This window comes from Ambystoma mexicanum, chromosome 2p, assembly GCF_040938575.1.
Source record: "Ambystoma mexicanum isolate Mex_15411 chromosome 2p, UKY_AmexF1_1, whole genome shotgun sequence".
In the NCBI taxonomy this organism is placed as follows: domain Eukaryota; kingdom Metazoa; phylum Chordata; class Amphibia; order Caudata; family Ambystomatidae; genus Ambystoma; species Ambystoma mexicanum.
Genome location: NC_090923.1, coordinates 1433775293 through 1433795395, shown reverse-complemented (window position 1 = coordinate 1433795395; position 20103 = coordinate 1433775293). Strand labels below are relative to the sequence as shown.

Here is a 20103-nt window from a genome sequence, read left to right as displayed (position 1 = left end):
CAAGCTTAAAGGCCTCATCACCTCCTTGTTCGAGGATCATGATCACTTCCCTACATATGTATTTCTGCTCCTCCTCAATGGCACGCCACATGCTAGCCCCTCCACCCTGCAAACATGGTTTTAATCCCTTCTGATCTAGGCCTCACCACTACCTCTGACAAGGGCCAAATGTGCCCTCACCTTCCTTCCTTCCTTTTCCGGCTGGCTGCAACCTCACTAACAAACCACTTCCAGCCAAATGTTCACCTCCTGATGTTCACCTCCTTCCTTCTCTCGCCGATGCCTCTTCACCCTGTTGTCTCCAACCACCACCTCAGTCTGTCCCTCTGACTTTCAAAACCCCTTCTGCCATCCACTTTAACAATCAAACTCCCTTGAACCGCCACCATTTCCTTCTTCAAACACCCACATGCAGAACTGGGAGCACCCAGTAACGCATGCCCTTGGGCGGAGTATTTTATCAGGGTCTGCACCTGTGACAGTAAACGGTATGCAGGTTATGATTGGCTGCCTGCAATAGTTCACCTCTGATTCTTTTGGGCTTCAGAGGCCAGACAATGCCTTTAAATGTCTCCTCCCCATTTCATATTCTGCTTTCCCCATTGGTGTTGTCACTGTCTGTCCATGGGCATCCTAGAGTCGGTCTTCGTTGGGTTGTTTAGTGAAGGTGAGCACAGGAAAAGCATTGTTTTAATGTCACCCATTTTATTTAATGTTTTTATTTTATTGTGCATTTGTAAGGCGCTTATACATCAAGTAAATTGTGTTTCAAAGCGCCCACAGTGCAACAGAGAGGGAACATGGGAATGAAAGGCAAACATAATAATGAAGAGTAAGGTAAAACCAGGCGTCCTTAGCGGGACCCGCAAGCAGACCTTGTAATGAGGCGGTAGAGGGTTAACGGCACCGGCAGCTCTACCGGCGCTGTTAACCCTCCATCGCCTTCCCCGTAATGAGGCCCATTGAGCTTCTGGGGGAAAGTGAGGAAAGGAAGGATTCCTTTGAGAAGGTGGAGTTGAAAGTGGGCGGTCCTGGATCTGAGGGAGGAAGGAAAGAGAGGCGTCGAAGAGGATGACAAGGTTTCTGCCTTCAGATGAAGGAGAAGGGGGATAGCCCACAGAGGGTGGCCAGAGTAAAGGGAAGAAAGAGGGAGCAGGAGTCCCAACGGGAAGGATCTCAGTCTTGCTGGAGTTGAGGCAGATATCATTGGAGGGCCACCAGGACTGGATGTCCGATAGGCTGTCATGAATGATGGAGGGAGTAAGGAGAGGATCAGAGGGAAGTTTGAAGAAGAGTTGTGTGTCATCTGCATAACACTCGAAGTAAGGGGAGAAAGTAGAAATGAGGTGTGCAAGCGGTGCAAGATAGATGTTAAAGAGCCAGGGAGAAAGGTTAGAGCCTTCAGGAATGCCACAGGTGGAGATAGAGGTGGGAGAGCAGAGAGAGCCTAGGATAACCTGGAGGGATGGTCAGTGAGGAAGGTGGTCAGCCAGTCCAGTGCCCGCTCTGAGATACCAAGGGTATCATGGAGCCATTTTATGAGGATGGGGTGATTGACTATCAAATTCAGAGGAGAGATCAAATAGCAGGAGAACAGCTGTCGAGTAAGAGTCAAGAGATGCAAGCAGTTCTTCACTGGTGTTCAGGAGAGCAGTTACCCTGACTCTGGATGCTCGGAATCCAGATTGATGGTTGTGTAGGCAACAGACAAGCTCAGTATGCTGAGTCAGTTGGGGGAAGACCAGCTTCTCCAAGAGTTTCACAAGGAAGGAGTTGATAGAGATGGGTTGGTAGTTAGCAGGACACAAGGGGTCGGTGGAAGGTTTTTTCAGGAGGGGGAGCACAAGAGAGTGCTTGAGGGAAGAGGGGATAGACCCAGTAGCAAGAGAGTGATTACAAAAATCAGCATGTGCTGGGGCAAGAGAGCCGATATTGTCCTTAATAGTTCTGGAAGAACAGGGGGAGAGCTGTTTGGAGGAGACCTTCATAGAACGGATAACTCTAGTGACTTAATTGGATGTGATAGGAGAGAAGGTGGAGAGGAAGGATGGGAGGCCATAGGTGGCAGGGGGGATGTGGATAGGGGAGGGGAAAAGGAAGAGAGAGTGCTCAGGATGTCCTGAGATTTTGCAGTGAAGTGTATGGTGAATGCATTGCAGAGGGCCTGAGAGAGAAGCAGTGAGGTGGAGACTGCAAAAGGGTTGGCTAGTTCCTTGCAGATTTTCAAGAGCTCAGCTGTGTTGTTGAATGCACCAGAGATGCAAGCCTCAATGTGGGCCCTTTTCTTGTAACGAGCGGAGAGTCGGTATTGCCTTTGGAGATGCGACAGGCCAGTTTGTAGGAGGGTGAGCCTGAGGTCTGCCACTTCTGTTCCGCAGCTCTGCACTTGCGTTTCAGTGCTGCAAGTTCAGAATCTTAAAAGGTGTTATGCTTGGTGGCATGTTTCAGTGGATCCTCATGTCTGGCACAAGAATGTCGAGAGTGTTAGTGATGGCAAGATGGAGGTTGCTAAGAGCGGAGTCAGAGGTAGAGTCTGCAGTGGGGGGGTTTAAAGGTGGATGCGAAGGTAGCAGCCGACACTCGTTTCATCGAATGGATGTCCATGAACAAGGTGGGCAGAGCTGGGGGAGGTGCGGTCAGATGGCATATATGACCCAGGTGAGAGAAGAGGAGGGAGTGGCCTGACCAGGAGAGTGGGGTGATGAGTGGGGCGGAGTGCAAAAGATCAGTGTGGATCAAGGCATTGAGAGTGTGTCTAGCTGAGTGGGTAGGACTCGAGGGGAGAATGGAGAGGAAGAGTGAGGTGCAGAGGTCACGGAAGAGAGTGAATGCTGTGATTGAGGAGTCAAGGTGGATGTTGAAGTCACACAGGAGAAGGAGTTTGGAGGTAGATGTAAGGATAGAGGAGGAGCAATCAGCCCATTCTGAAAGGAACAGGGTGACAGAGCCAGGGGGCCTTTTGACAGTGGCAATGGTCGGGGAGGAAGTGGGAGAGATGACCAGCTTGCAGACCAGGTTCTCGAAGGAGGAGCATGGCTGGGTGGGTGTGAGGGAAGAAGGGACCCACTCAGGGAAGATCAGGGCAACCCCACCACCAGCATGGTTAGGGCGAGGCTTTGAGTTGATCTTGTAGCCATCAGGGAGTCAAAAGCAGTGACAGAGCTGGGATTGAACCACGCCAAGGTAAAAGCAAGGATATCGAGGTGAAGGTCTTGAAGGACGAGGCATATGTCGGCAGAGTGTTTGATAGCAGAGCAAGTATTAAGCATGGCTAGATGAAGCAGGTCACTGCCTTTGAAATTGTTCCGGTGAAGGGTACAGGGCATGGTACACTAGTCGGAGGAAGGAGGACAGAGAGAGAGGAAGGAGGAGTAGCAGGTGTGGGAAGGAAGTTGATGAGGGTACGGCAAGCACTGGTCAAAGAGGACTAGGTTGGGTTGAGGACCCAGAGCCATGATTGTGCCATTGCGATAGACATTAATGATACACCCGGATGATGAGAAGCCCTACAAGAGTACTTCCCATCTAGTACCACCATTAATAGGTGAAGATGTGAGAGAGTAAAGATATGATGAGGGGTCCAAAAGTCTGGAGAGGGGACAGAAAAGAGGATATCAGTGACAATCTGTCTGGCAGCTGTGCTGACATAGGTGTCTGCAATGGGTGAACCGGAGTTAAGTGGTCAGGATACCTTTTTCTTTACTTTACCCTTCCAGACTTCATGATAGAGAGAGGATAGGTGATAGTATAGCAGTTAGAATAGACAGGGGAGATGGTGAGTGCCATAGGAGTGGCAGAGAGATAAGGATGGAAGATGGAGGAGAGACTGCACTGCAGGAAGACAAACTCACCAGGCGGCCTAGTAGCCAAAAAAGCAAGGAAACCGATGCAATAGAAACACTTGAGTACCAAAAATAGGGGTGTAGAGTTGTTAAAAACACACTGTCAAATGGGAAATTATATCGTACCTCCTATTGCAATGAATATATGTATATTGGCCTACACCAAGCTGCTTATAAACCACTTGCGAAGAAATCCGTGTTGCGAGGTCCTAACCTTAGAATCAATGTAAGCCGCCATTTTAGGTCAAATCCGCCATTTTAGGTTCTCCCCGTAAAGTCACCCTGAGAGTTAAAATGGTGGACGATGTCATTCCGAAATACAACATGGCCGTCTTGACCGCTGTGTGTAATTAATATGCAACTTGCCTACAGGCCACTTGTTAGGGTCGTGAACTGAGACTTGTCCTTCGCTGACCTGTGTGTAAAGGATTACTCGTGCCAATGAAACTAATCCGCAAGCATATGTTAAGAACAATGTATCCAAATACTGAACTGACAACATTTGTTTAACTACATTGTATTAATGTTTGAGAAGATCTTTATGAGAAATCCTAAAATACACTGTTACCGTGTAGGCTTTTTGGCAAATGTATTAAAGACAAACCCTATGCATATAGATGTGTGAACTCGGCATGAACCCTAGATCAGTAATGTATTAGAGGAATATTAACCAGCAGTAGGGTTGGACATCATGTTCGTGTCAGGTGTCATGGGGTTTGGTTGAATGTGGTGAAATGAGTGTATGATTTACATAAATTATGGTTTGGGCCTTAACATTTAGTGCAGAGTGTGGAGAGCTTCCCAAGCCAAAATGGAGACTTCCAAAAGGATCAGTGATTGGTCAGAAGGAATAGAAAGGCATTGTTAGAACATTCTAAACTGCTTTTCATTGTCAGCAGCCCAGCAGGAAGGTCTTATGTTTGAAGCTCTGAAGATTTAGAAACTTTAGCTAGGCCTTTGTGCGTAGGATTTGTTAATTGGATCAGGAAAGTGTTGGAGAATTTAAGAAGAAAGTCAGAAACGTTCCGGTAAAAGAAAGAAGCAAGCTAAGTGACTTTATAATTTTTAACTGAACTTTGTGAAATTCAAGAAGGAGTTATATCTCTATACAATTTATTAACTAGTTCCTGTTTTCTTATTAATTGTTTAAAGAATAGTTAGTTTTGCTCTTTTAAGACCTTATTTTTGGATTTCTTGAACAGTACTGTTATTTAATGAACTGCGCAACATATTAGCGCGTGGCTAGTTGGTGTGTGGAAGCCGGCTCATCTTTTCAGCGTTGTGTGTTTTTTCGGCCGTATAAAAAATTATTGAGCACTGTTCCTTCTTACGGTAAAAGTGCTTTCTTTTAACGTCGGGCTAGCGCTAGAAATCTTACACTGTCTGCGCAAGTGACAGTGTTATAGATACGCGATCCTGAAACGTTATGTTTTATTTACTAACATTCTAACCTGGCGCGCGTACCTCATTAAGCTGCCTCTTCAAGGATCAGTGTCCGGAGCTCAGTAATTTCCTCTTTCCAACTTGAACAAATAGAATTAAGGAGAGAGAAATACTGATCTACTACGCATGCGCATATGCCATTTTTGAACTCTATTTTCTGTTCCTATGCGCACACCATTTTAGAAGGAAAAGGAATATCTTAACGCATGCGCATAACTCTAGTCAAGTGAACGCTTCCTTGAAGAGCGATATTTTTACGCAAGCAAAGATCCAATTAGTGAACACTCCTTTCTTTCCATTCGCACAAACAATTCTAAAAGGAAGAAGCAAGAGTGTCATATTTGGAATCTGTGTTAAAGCTAGAGATTCACACAAAAGATGGACCTAGCATTTCCAGATGGGCGTGTGTGCGTTTTGGAATTTGAACTGCTAGAAGATTAATTCATGTAACTGAGAGAGGGAGCTAAAGATAGCAGTTTTCCAATTCTGAATTGAAGAAGTTAGTAAGAGCATCAGAGACTCTGTTTTTTCTTCAGTAAGAAAACAAACACTTCCTCTAAGTTATCAATAGAGGATATTCAGGTATGGTGGCGTGTTTATTTACTCAATTCGATAAAGAGAAGTCAGAGAAAGGTTAGTGACTAAAGTGTATTTGTTGTTATTTTATCTACAGGTTAAGAGATATAAAGAAGCTGAGCAAAACCTGAAGTTTATTATTTTGTCCCATTTTCCCCCTTTCCCTTGGGGATGCTCTCAACTGAACTGTTTGTTACCAGTTAAGAGGCTAGCATCCAAAGGGGACTGCGGGGGCTCAGCAGCTTCCGCGGACAACATCCTGATTGAAGATAAAGCCTGACAGTTTGCAAATGGTATAAAAGAGCAACAAATTCTAATGTAAAGTCCCACTCACTGAGCACACTGAACCACGCTGGAGTTCGTTCTGTTGTACTGAGGGCCGATAGCTATCCGTTACTTTTGTCCTCTGAAACTGTTCAGTATAAAATAAAAGATCTTTGTATGTTCCTTTGTAACCCGTGTTCGGTGTATTTCCTTTTGGGGTACTCAGCCTCGATATTTTAACTTTGTTTTCACAGTTGGTGCCCGAATAGCGACCCTCAAGATTGATGCCGGATTGTCGAAGGTTGACACACGCTATGGGGCCGGGATCGGATGGTGTGACAAAATAAGGGGCCCCTTCTGAACGAGACGCGACACCTCAGCAGCGCTGCACGACCCGATCCCTGGACGATTAGCTTGTGGTCTGAGACGGCATCTTGACGAGGGTCCACTTATCGAGGCGGGCAGATTTGCCGAAATCACCAAACACGAGGTAAGATTAGTTAGGTAAGATTCTTTGTAATCCGATCGGACCTCCTTAGGATTGATCAGGTGAGTCGTGACCCGATTCTTTAATATCCTGATTTTGGCGTATTGTATCTGCAGACACAATTATTGACCAGGTAACACCAATATTTTGATATGCCTGGGAAATTGTTTACCTGCTTCAGGGCGCTAGTCTGCAGCGATAGACAATCTTTGGAATTTAGCCGTCCAGCACCACAGGAGGGGTCGCCAGCATGTACTATGTACTGTAAGCATGGCATTGGAAGTATAGTGTTTAATGATATTTGGCACAGACAAACCAGAGATGCCCCCGAACTTCAGTGGCCAATCAATGGTAGTTTTGAAATCCCTCGTATTGAGTATTTAGAGTCGATTCTATTAAAGAAAAAGGCTAGACCTGCAGCATTCGATGTTTTGCAGAATTGGAAAAAAGAAGCGTTACAGCAACTTAAGAGTAGGGAAAAACATGTGCGCCGTCATAAGACGAACGCCGAAAAAGCATTGTTTTATGACCAAGATAAAACAGTCTGAGTCAGCTAGGAATATGGATAGGGCTTTCTCACTTGGCATTCAGAAAATCTATCCTTCTAAAGATTTCCATGTTTCTGATGAACTTATTGACAAATTGTTAAATGAACGAAGGCCTGGTGCCTCTGCGCCACTTCCGTATGTTCCTCTTCCTGCTGCTTTGCCTCTTCCTGCTGTTATTCCTGCTCTTTCTGCTGTTGTTCCTGTTGTTCCTGCTCCTCCTAATGTTCCTCTTCCTCCAGTTGTAGTTTTTCCACCTGTTCCTCCACCCCTTCCTATTGCACCAGTAACAGTACCTCCACTGAATTTGCCTGCCCCCCCTCTTCCAAGTGGTCTTGTACCGCTTGTGGTCGATCAGAGAGTGGGGTCAAGGGTTGTCACTCGTAATACTGTATCTCCAGAAAAGAAACATGAATTGATTGCATGGGCTAAGCATTGTATGGAGAGAGATGATCAAACTAACGTTTTTGCCACACTTTCTAATATGGATAATTTTCCTGAGAAAAATGTTTTCACTGAAGGTTTAGGGATTCATTTATGTGTAATGTGGGGCAAATTAAATAATACAGATCTCCCGCAAGGGTTAAGGGATCTAAACACTTTAGCGTTTTCAAGAGACACTGTGGAGAAAGTAAATGAGCATGTTGAGGTTATTTGAGTTTAGAAAGGATTTGGAAAGGTTACAGAATGAGGATGACGAGTGGGAAAGTATGTACGTACAGAAACGGTTCCTTCCTTGTCGTAAATCAATATCTGAGGAAGCACGAATTTGTGCGAAAGACGCGCTTAGATGGATTTCAGATATGTCGATAACTCCAGTTGAGGTATATGACACATACAGTGGGTATACGCCGGAAATGCAGAGGAAAGTGATACAGGTAATGATAGAGTACCTACAGGATGATTGTGTAAAGAGAAAAATTAGTTGTCCCACAGAGTTATTGAGTATATATAAGAGAGCTTTCTCACTTGACACTTCAACGGCTTTAGCGCTCGACCTGGCTCTGCTGCTTAGTAAGCGTTCAGAGTCACCTACTTCCCAGTTGCCTATGAGAGAGGTTCCTCCGACATTTGTCCCGAAGGTTGAGATTGCGACTGATCCTGCAACAAATGCAGTTGCTGTGACCATTCCTGCACATTATGTATCACAGTTTGTTCATGTCCCGTTCTCAAGACAGGAAGTGAATACTATTAGACAATCTATTCCTGATATTAGGAAAAATCCGACAGGGTTCTATAAAGAAATAGAGTCCGTCCTGCAGTCCTCAGTATTCACCCTAGGTGATATTGATTTTTTATTTCATGTACTCCTGCCCGTAGATTTGTGGAAACAAGTTAGGACTATAGACGACGTGCCAGGGTTGGGTGATACATGGGCTAACATAACTAGACTCGATGGAGAAAGGCTAGCTGGTGAAAGACCGCCCCAGGTGATACTAACTTTGCCTGATAGAATCATTGCAAAATTGAAAACCATAATTCCCGAGAAAAGAATTATTTGGGACAAACTTATGGCCTGTGTACAAGGGAAGTCTGAGGGTGCTACCGAGTTCTTTAATCGGTTCGAACAGGTATTCTCGGATAGGCACAGAGTCTGGGAAAAGATTATTTGTGGACAAATTTGTGCGTGGATTACTGCCTGACATCCAGTCACAAATGATGTCTTCTGAGAGCGCTTGGCAGGCCAAGTCCCAATCAGAAGTACTGCACATGGCTCAGTACTACGAGAATCGTGACAACAATGAAAAAGATACAGTTGAGAAGCGAAAAGGTGATTTAAAGACTAAAGTATTATTACACCAAATTGTTAGAGGCCCCAGAGGAGGTAGCTCGCAGATTCAAGGTCAATACATTCCGCAAGGGAATGTGCCCTTGGGTCCTGTGAACATTAAACAGTGTGCCTACTTTTCGACAAGAGGGTCATTGGCGTGCACAATGCCCCGTCCTTTGACAGTGGTCGAATAACACATTTGGAAATATGGGTAGACGATCCAGAGGTCGCCCAGGTATAGGGGGCCCTGGTAGAGGTCAGTTTACACAGGATCCTCAGCAACCTTTTTTCACAGGATAATCAGACTCCGAGTGTGGATACCAGAAACATATTTGATCATCCTTCTGCTGCATATCTATCTGAAGAGCTTCCTTTTGATGATATTCTGTTTCGTTAGGATTGCCCGAAGCAGGGTTTGCAACCTACACCTATTCCCGTCAATCAGAAAGGTCCCTACGTTGAAATGATAGTGGGAAATAGGAAACATCAGTTTTTGATAGATACTGGAGCACAGAAGTGTTCCATTGATCATTCTCGGGTTCCAAACATTCCACTGTCAGGGCAAACCAATGTTTCTGTAGGGTTTTCTGGCACACCAGTTGTTTGTCCAGTTTCTTCGCCGATACCCATTTCTTTGGGTCCCTTTACGGACCACTGTCCATTTCTGTTGACTTCGAATTGTGGAGAGAATTTTCTGGGGTTGAATCTATTGAAAGAATTAAATGCAGTAATTCATTGTTCTTCTGACGGAGTGCGTTTAACGATTTCACCACAGCAACTTTCTGTCTCTCAATTCTTAACTAGACCTTTGCCGCCAGAAGTCATTGATGTACCAGAGTGCTTATGGGCAATTAACGACAATGATGTCGGTGTTTTACAGATTGAGCTTGTTTAGATAGTCTTGAAACATTGAATTGAGCTGCCATGCATTCCACAGTATAAGATTTCAGGTGAGGGTGAGCAAGCTTTGAAATGCATTGTTTCCGATTTTGTGCATCGTGGGGTGATTGAGGAAATTTCAGGAAGTTTGTGCAATAGTCCGATTTTAACCGTGTACAAAAAGGGTGATAATGCAATTCCATTCCGTTTCATAATTGATTTACGTGCCATTAATAAAGTCGTCGCTCCGCATTTCCAATTGTGCCTGATGTGATGACAATATTAACCATCATTCCAGCTACAGCTACTTACTTTAGCATTGTGGATCTGAAGAATGCTTTCTTTAGTATTCCTATACACAAGGACAGTAGATACTTGTTCGCATTCACCTTAGGGGGAAGCTCGTTCACATTTACTTGTGCACCTCAAGGTTACACAGAGAGTCCTAGCATCTACAGGAGGGCTTTGAAAGAACAGCTTGATACCCTTGAATTGCCCTCTACTTGTACATTGCTTCAGTATGTTGATGACTTGCTTTTAGCTGCCGACTCAGAGTGTCTGTAAGGAGGGCACTGTGTTGTTGCTTATTCATCTAGCTAAACATGGTCAAAAGGCTTCGCTTAAAAAGTTTCAATATTGTTGCCAGGCGGTCGCCTATATAGGCTATCTCCTGTCAAAGGAGGGAAGAAGATTGACACCTGAAAGAATAAAACACATTTCTGGCATGTCTGTCCCAAAGACACAGAAGGAAGTTAGAGCCTTGATAGGTATGGCTTCTTACTGTAGGTTGTGGATCCCAAACTTCTCACTAGTGATTAAACCGATGTTGGCTTTGACAAAGAAGGGCATTTCTTCGCCATTGCCGTGGAACACGGAGCACCAGCAATCGTTTGATTTGCTCAAGACTGCATTATGCTCGGCACCAATTTTGGGCACACCAAACTATGAGAAGGCTTTAGTGTTGTTTGTGCATGAATGTGATGGATGTGCTTTGGCTGTATTAACGCAGGAGCATGGAGGAAAGAATAGGCTGTGCGGTTACTTTTCTTCCGCCCTTGATCCTGTAGCATTCGCTTTGCCAAGATGTTTGCGAGCTGTCGCTGCTGCGTCTGTAAAACAGAGTGAGGGGATGGTCCTGGGCCATGATCTAACCCTGATGATGCCTCACTCTATAGATATTCTACTGAACCGAACCCAAAGGCAACACCTCACTTCCGCACGGTTGACGAGATATGAATTGATCTTGTTTGCTCCTCACATCCAAATTAAGAGGTGTTGTGTTCTTAATCCGGCTGAACTCCTACCTTTCCCGCAAGGTACTGCTTGCGGCGATGAAGAGTCACATGACTGTCTGTATACTACTGAACAAGAGACAAAGGGTAGAATTGATCTAAAAGACACTCCGTTGAACAACCTGCAAGGAGAGCTGTGTTGTGATGGCTTCTGCTTCAAACTTCCGGATGGTACATCCACAGCTGCTTATGCAATCACCACATTAAGCACGGTCGTGGAAACCAAGAGAATCACGCATAACTCAGCGCAGGCCGCAGAGATTATAGCATTGACCCAAGCTTGTGAACTTTCCGAAGGGCTTACAGTAAACATATATACTGATAGTCAGTATGCCTTTGGGGTGGTTCACAACTTTGGGAGACTTTGGTCAGAGAGAGGGTTCTTAACTTCACATGGTACCAAGATCCAACATGGCCCCCTAATAGTACAACTGCTCTCAGCGCTTGCGCTCCCTACTCAGTTAGCTGTCGTAAAAAAATGTGCAGCACATCGAAAGATTACAGATGATATAGGAAAAGGGAATGCTTTCGCTGATCAGATAGCTAGACAAACTGCTACTGATCTCTATACGGAGATGTATGTTTCCAGGGAGACTGTAAATGCCTATGCAATGGATGAGGGTGTTGGGTCTGTACGGGATATCCAAGCCGATGCCACGTTAGAAGAATCCAAGAGGTGGACTGAAGGCTTGGGGAAACTCGATGATGATGGGCGTTGGGTGGACATAGTCGAAGGGAAATGGCTACTCCCTGACGCTTATGTAATGATGATGGTCGTCATGGCCCATGGTCCTACGCATATATGTGCCCAGAAAGTTACGAAAATGTTAGAGAAAGTGTGGGCAAATGACAAAATTTCAAAAATTGGCCAGCGCCATGTTCAGGACTGCATGATTTGCCTGCAACACAATGTGGGAAAGGGAACATCAACTCCAAGGGGAAGTTTTCGGCCACCCTCTGTCCCCTTCGAAGTCATTCACTTCGATTTTATTGAAATGGAATGGTTCAATAATATGAAGTATGTATTAGTTGTCATCTGTGCTTTTAGTAAATGGGTCGAGGCTTTCCCTGTCAAAGATGCTACAGCCAGGACTACTGCGAAAACCATGTTAAAGGAGTATTTTCCGCGGTTCGGGCTACCAAGAGTCATCTGGTCGGACAATGGTCCACATTTTGTCACTGCTGTAATTCTGCAGATATGTGCGGCATTACAGATCGACAAACGGTTCAATTCGGCCAAACATGCTTAGAGCGCCGGATTAGTAGAAAGACACAATGGTATCATCAAGAACAAGCTCGCTAAGACGTGTGCCGGCACCAAATTAAAATGGCCAGACGCCTTACCGATCGGGTTATTAGCCATGCGTACAACCCCTCCAACTAAGACTGGGCTCTCTCCATTTGAGGTGGTAATGGGGAGACCTGCCAATATCTGGAACCTTCCTAAATGTAGATCCTTGAGAAATGTTGAAAATATATTACTTTCAGATTATTGCAGTCAGTTGACTAAAAACCTGTATTTGATTTATCACCAGGTGCGAGAGGCTTTACCTGTGCGATACGAGGGCCCGGGCCACAGCATACGGTGCTCATCAAGGCATTTGAGCGTTCTTCCTGCCTTGCACCTCGTTGGCGGGTCCCATTACAGGTCCTGTTGGTCACACAAACGGCGGTGCGTGTCTCAGGCAGGAAGCATTGGATACACGCGTCGCATGTCAAGAGACTTCCTCACCCAGTGCCACACGATACAGAAGAAACAGAACCCCTCGCTAACGCTGCAACCAACGATCCCAAAGCAGTAAATAGCGTTGAGAGTGCATCGGAGAATCTTTCTGAGCCCGTGAAGCTTGGGGAACCTGTCATTCTGTCACCACACTCTGCAAAAGTTTTGCTTCCGGAAACTGTTGTTTCAAATTCTGCATCTTCACTTGCTCTTGATACTTTGCTCCCAACGTGAAGTGTCGACACATTGTTTCCGGATCAATCAGTACCGGGAAAAGCAAGGTACAATCTGCGTCCAAGAAGATAGACTTACGGCACGGTTCGGCTGTGCATTCGGAGAAGGAAAGGATCATTGAGGGCTTGTTTTTGCCCAAATTTGAGAAAGGGGATTCTGTTGGCTAGGGTTGTGGAAGGACCAAGAAGTCGCGCGGCTTGGTGGTCGCCAGCTAATAACATTGGGGTTTGTCGATTGAAGACTACAATGCCTGCCACCGCTACCGCTCGTATGGGACTTGTAAATGATTGTGTGACCAGCCGGGATAATGGACAAAGCACTTGGGCCCCGAAAACGTATTGCTCTGTTTTTATAATAATATTTGGTTTTATAATAGTCACTGTCTTAGGCCTATGGTACCTCGAGGAAACTCATCCTTTAGAGTCCTTCTTACCGACTGAAAATGTACCCACTGTTCCTACTCCCTTCGTACATTTGCATACGCTGTCCCCTAGGGACTCCCAGCATAGACAAAGGTACCATAACAATACTCTGTAACTTATCATGAATGCTACGCATGCCATTTTCAATAGGTCCAACTGTTAGGTCTGTTCACATTTACCGCAACATGTGGATAGTGGGTTAGGTTGGTATATTTATCCTTTACCTTTGACAACTGCTTGTTATGCTTCTCTTAGAGCACTGTTCTTTGGCCGATGGAACGATAGCATCTCTGGGAATTTTGATGGTACTAATTTGAATAATTTTGAGAAACGTGTTCTGACTCCCTTGGGATGCTCGCTTTTCGCAATTAGGAGTAAGCTCAACGTTGCTTCTATTAGGCCTTCTGATAGACTGTCTCGTCCCTTTCAATCTTTGATTTCCTTCAAGATGGCTCCGATAGGCAATAAGGATGCCATGCCTCCTTCTTACACTGTTAACCATAGCCCTGATTCAGTTTCTTTCTGCATACAGAGGAATGGTACTCAGTCAATGTGAGATTTTAAAGGTTGTGTCAACGTTGCAAATTTGACTGGGGAAGACAGACCTTTGTATATAGGCGAACCTGTCTACTTTGTTTGCGGTAATGTAGCATTTCCATGGTTACCTAGGGATTGGCAGGGAACCTGCTATTTAGGGATCCTGTTACCTGGGGTATTCATAGCTAGTACTGTAGAGGTTTCAAAGGCTCATCCACGGGACGAGAATGGTGACACTCCAGCACAGGTCTTGGGAGATGTTACAAAATCATTTGCGCCATTTTGGGGGCAGATAGCAAATTCCGAAGATATCAGAAGACTAGCGAGAGTACTGGAGAGAACCATCAACCTGGACCACAGACATACTTTATAATATGACATTAGAACAGAAAGCGATAAGACTAGTAGCGCTCCAGAACCGGATGGCATTAGATGTCATTCTGGCTGAACGTGATGGAGTGAGTAAATTAGTGGGGTCCGCTTGCTGTGTTTTCGTGCCAGATTCCTCCCCAACTATCTTCAAGGCAACACAGAATCTGCATGTCCTTAGTTCAGAAGTGCATGTTCCCAAGGGAAACTGGGATCTTAGCGCTTGGTTCTGGGACTTCTTGCGATCTTGGGGTTGGAAGGAACTTTCGGTCTTACTGATCTTTTTGGGAATTCTGTGTTCCATTGTTGTTGTATCCAGTGTTTACCTAGTATATGTTCGATGCTAGGGGGATGTTGTGCACAAGCGATAGGTACATGGGACATAAAGTATATGCCCCAGGTAAAACTAAGGAATATGTGTTCAAAGAAATTTTAGCGAATTATCTGATGGCAATAGATATTTCTGACAGCGATTCAGGGTGCATGGACAATGATGCATGGAGTTATTTGCAAGGATATCAGAAGTAGTTTAGCACTTGGCATAGGCCAAAAGGAGGGTTTGTCAAACAGGAAATTATATAGTACCTCCTATTGCAATGAATATATGTATATTGGCCTACGCCAAGCTGCTTATAAACCACTTGCGAAGAAATCCGTGTTGCGAGGTCCTAACCTTAGAATCAATGTAAGCCGCCATTTTAGGTCAAATACGCCATTTTAGGTTCTCTCCGTAAAGTCACCCTGTGAGTTAAAATAGTGGACGATGTCATTCCGAAATACAACATGGCCGTCTTGACCTCTGTGTGTAATTAATATGGAACTTGCCTGCAGGCCACTTGTTAGGGTCGTGAACTGAGACCTTGTCCTTCGCTGACCTGTGTGTAAAGGATTACTCGTGCCAATGAAACTAATCCGCGAGCATATGTTAAGAACAATGTATCCAAATACTGAACTGACAACATTTGTTTAACTACATTGTATTAATGTTTGAGAAGACCTTTATGAGAAATCCTAAAATACACTGTTACCGTATAGGCTTGTTGGCGAATGTATTAAAGACAAACCCTATGCATATAGATGTGTGAACTCGGCATGAACCCTAGATCAGCAATGTATTAGAGGAATATTAACCCACAGTAGGGTAGGACATCATGTTCGCAAATGGTATTAAAGAGCAACGAATTCTAATGTACAGTCCCACTCACTGAGCACACTGAACCACACTGGAGTTCGTTGTGTTGTACTGAGGGCTGATAGCTATCCGTTACTTTTGTCCTCTGAAACTGTTCAGTATAAACTAAAAGATCTTTGTATGTTCCTTTGTAACCCGTGTTCGGTGTATTTCCTTTTGGGGTACTCAGCCTCGATATTTTAACTTTGTTTTCACAACACAAGGATTTGAATTACCAAAAAGCACAGAAATGCATTAAGGAGAAAGGCTACAGTAAGGCAGAGAAAGGCAGAATTGCATAGGCACACCTAGGTTCAACAGCTGCGTTAGTTAGTAAAAAGGCATAACAATTTCCAGGACATGACTCCCACGTATTCTTGGTGGGAGAACCAATACACCTTTAGCAAAGAATGCCTAACAATTTCGCTAGCACAGATGGCATAAGGCTCTTAAGGCAAAGGCTGTTCCCTGCATGAGTAGCAGCATCAGTATCAGGGAAGCACGTGTGGCCTTAGAGTGTTCAGTGAGCCCACAGTGTGACTGCTGCCGGGAAAAGGAACAGCCTCTCAAGTCTGCACGGACCCACACTCCAAGTAGCATAGAAAAGGTCATAGTGCCTCCAAGATCTGAGCGGGGCCCATTATCGGTATTGGGGGGCGAGGAGGAGGAACTATTTATAGGTTATATGTTTTTCTAGGTTAGAGGCGCTCCGTTCCTTTAAAGGGACACTGATTTCAATTATATAAACTATCTGAATGCATGAAATTTGAGGACAAGGGAATCATTGTATCATTCAAGCATTAATTTTCAGCTGCCACACTGCACATTTTGGTTTCTCTTAAAAAGACGGTGTCTGCAAATTATTTTATGTTACAGTCCACTACCTTATGACAGTGACTAAGTGGGAGCGAACAGGGGATCCTCCACGTACCACCCCAAACCCATCACCCACTAGCTTGGGTAGACCGCGGGCTCCCTTGTTCCCCAAAGTCAGGCAGGGAAAATTGTCAGTGAACCTTCCAAGAAACTCTCATTTTACTGTACAAGACCTATGCATATCAACTGTGATATAAACTCTGTTATTGTATGCTGGTCAACCAGCTGCACTCCAATATTCCTCAGAATTTGCACTCCACTAATTGCGTCTCTATCTTGGGCTACGAGCCAGTGTCTGCCCCAAAAGAGCTGTGTTGTGACTTGGCTACACCGAGCTAATTTGCCACATCCCTGGCCAGGCTCCTGCATTACATCCCTGCCGAGGTAGCAAATATTCCATCATCAGGAGGACACAAAATGTATGGATTACGCAGCGCAACTGCTTGTGCTTTTTGCAATATTTTCCTGGGGTAGAAACTTAAAGCCCATCCTTGCAGACTTTTTGATCTGTGATGATCAAACTTCATCATAATTATCGAAGCACTGCCCTTTCTCAGAGGCCTGTTGCCTTAATGTCAATAATGGAAATATATATTTAAATAGCACATGCCAAAAACGAAACTGTCATTGTGTGCACAAGTAATAGCTACAAGTATTAACCAACGTAGCAATACTAGATGTATAAGGTTTGGAGTTTTAAAGTTTGCAGAGCCAACCTATCCCTTCATACTGCAAGGCTTGATCCATGGAGTACTATACAATGGGTTAACAATAAAAGCCTTGGCAGAGCACTCAGTAACGGGAGGCATCTAGCATGAATGGCGAAATAAGAACACACATTATTATTAGTAGTGACAGCGCAGTACTGGGCTCACAGCTTGGTAAGATATCTCATGATGTGCTGGAGTTGTCTTTGCATGTCTGTTCTCCCCTGTTCACATGCAGCCTCCTGCATCTTTCTGCCATCACCCTCCTACACTTCAGCTCACTCCCCTTTGCACACCTGTGAACATCCGCTCCTGTAATTTGAGCACACTTGTTCTCCTGCACCTGTGTACGTGGAACATCAAACACCTGTGAAATGTCCATTACCAAAACTGTGCACCGATAAACATCTGCTCAAGTGCACATGTACCCACCCGCTGCAAATCGCACAGTTGTGCGCAAGGTCCCTCCTTCGACAGTGAACATGTCACCTAAGCACACGCCTTTATGAGCATCTACTAACACTGCCCCCTGTGCACACAATTCTGGCTATACATCTGTAAGTAAATTAGGTTTTACCTGTTCACATTTCCTATGCTTCATCTGTACCCAGAACCCCATCTATGCATGTCTCCTCGAGCACGAGCTCCTGAACACATATTCCTTTCCACCAGTGTACACACATCCCTTTTTGCATCTGCCCACATGTCCCTTCTACACCTGTGCGTACACCCTCTCCTGCAAAATAATTTGACATTAGCAAATAAATGGCTTCTTTTTTAAGAACATTTAATTTGTTTTTGAGAAGAAAATGAGTTTTATTTTAAAAAAACATTTGTTTTTGTGACTGAATTAGTTTGTTTTTAACACTTTTTTGTGAACACATTTTTTTGTAAGGGATCATTATTTTAGTGCATTCACTCACTTTTCTAACAACTTTTTTCTGACAGTGAAGCAATGTAAAGGTGAAACGGGGAAGATACAATACACCATCAAAGTGAATCTTCGACCAAACCTAATCATTTTGCCTTTGCAGAACTTTAAATCCACCCTACCCTGCAAACATCCGATTCCACAAGTATACATACATTGTTCTCACAAGTGTGCATATGTGCTCTCCTTCACTTCTGCATGTGGTCCTGCCCTTCCCCCTGCCAGTGACACCTCCCACACCTGTGTAACCACCTATTGCAACCATAAACAAACACTGGTCCCCTGCAGACGTCCGCTCCTGTATTTACCGTTTGCTGGAGCTGTAGTACTGGCTGATGAAACTCTGAGCACAGTGGAGGAGCTCCTCTTTGGGTCGCGGCCCATTGGGGGGCTTGCAGGTCATCTCACTCGGAAACATGACACAGCCCAAGCATCTCTTCTCTGTACACGCCACATGCTGCAATGATAGCATAGATATGGGTTACACTACAGATGGTTGTCTGTGCAAGCAGTGGTAGCACTTTAGCAGAGATACAATATTAGTGCCTGTGTGCATTTCTTCGCCATGCGTAGTGCCATTGGCCAAGATTCTATCAATGTCCCCGGTTCTCATATTTTTGGTTTTGGTTCGTACAGTAGGTGTCACTTTAGCAAGGGTAACACAATTGTTATGAAAAGTGGTACAGCAGATGGCAAATGAGCAAAAGAACTGATCCACCTTAGCGCTGTGTCATTATTCCTTCCATTGCATGTTTCTGGCGTTGTGATTTGCTGAAAGGAAAGCCTTCTGTATTTGCCTTGAAATAGGTTGCCTCGCCTGTCAATTTAATGGAAAGGTTACTCGGTGTCAGGGGCTTGAAAGAGTAGTGTTTGTTTTGGTGTACTTTGTTGCCTGAAGTGTGTGACCGTTTTGTGTTGGTGCTTCAATAACTGTTGCCATTTAGAATGATGCCAACGGTGTGGCTGTACTTTACTCATGGCATGACACTTATTGCGGCAGTTGAGGCTGCCCTTGACATAGGACAACCAAAACCTGTGGGCTCTGTCAATACTTGTAGCCTGAAATGTTGCTCACCGCCTGGATCGCTGCATGCTGTAGCGAGCAATGACAGAATCCCAGTTTGTCTATAGGTAACATATTATGGCGAGTATGTCACAGGCTACAGCCCCTAGAAAGAGAAGTGGAGCTGGCTGTAAATGAAGGGTACTAACTAACTACATGTCATTAAGCCTGGAGTTGCCTCTGTGGTATCTAGTGCATTTGTGCATGGCCTCCGGTTTTACACTTGACTCGGGTTGTCGTTACCAGTGACTGTGCATGTCTTAAAGCGCAAGGGGGCGAGGTAAGTACTCTAAGTGGAATGGAAATGGGGGTCTAGCAAGGGGTCATGACACGAATGTTGGGCGTGGCCAAAAGTGAGCACTGCATGACTCAAACGATATACCACGAGACCCTGAAAACAAGTACTTTGGGTCAATCAACATGGTCTTGGATGGTATTGTTTGCAAGCAGTCTGCATGTTGCAAATTCATTTATTTCTTCAGTTTGTGAATGAATCACTCTCTCGGTATATAACAGTTTAATAATTGGGTATTCACCTATGTGAAAGGGGAGGAGGATAAAGAGAGATCTGGTTTCCTGGTGATTTGCATACAATCAAAGAGCATTTTGGAGACATAACAATGACCAAAGATGATATATTTGAAACATGACTGGGATAGTGAGTCAAAGACGAAACCCCATTGAACATGCACACTCGGCTCTCTGCGCATTTCATTTGTCATAATACTCATCATAACAGTAAAATATCTGCAAACCACAAAAAACACATTTGGACAATGCAAGCTTATGAATGTTAGGCTTGGTCTGCTGCGCTTGAGCGAAGGGAAACGTCTAATTTCCCTAAATGCGTGGGAACCCCCATTACTTTCATGAACTCCCATGAGAGACATGTTATATAGGACACTTCATATGCTTTCACTATATAGCACTGATCTGCGCCTTTCCACTCCCACTGAATATATATATATATA

At 44.6% G+C, this 20103-nt stretch overlaps 1 protein-coding gene across 3 annotated transcripts in view; it reads right to left on the bottom strand.

Annotated features, from left to right (window-relative positions):
• Positions 1-20103, bottom strand: part of NOS3 (nitric oxide synthase 3) — a 937759-nt gene that overhangs the window by 644223 nt on the left and 273433 nt on the right. For all 3 annotated transcript variants that reach the window (XM_069645958.1, XM_069645960.1, XM_069645959.1), the window contains exon 3: positions 18378-18526. In XM_069645958.1, the coding sequence (XP_069502059.1) occupies positions 18378-18526 (149 nt within the window). The remainder of the gene's footprint in view (positions 1-18377; positions 18527-20103) is intronic.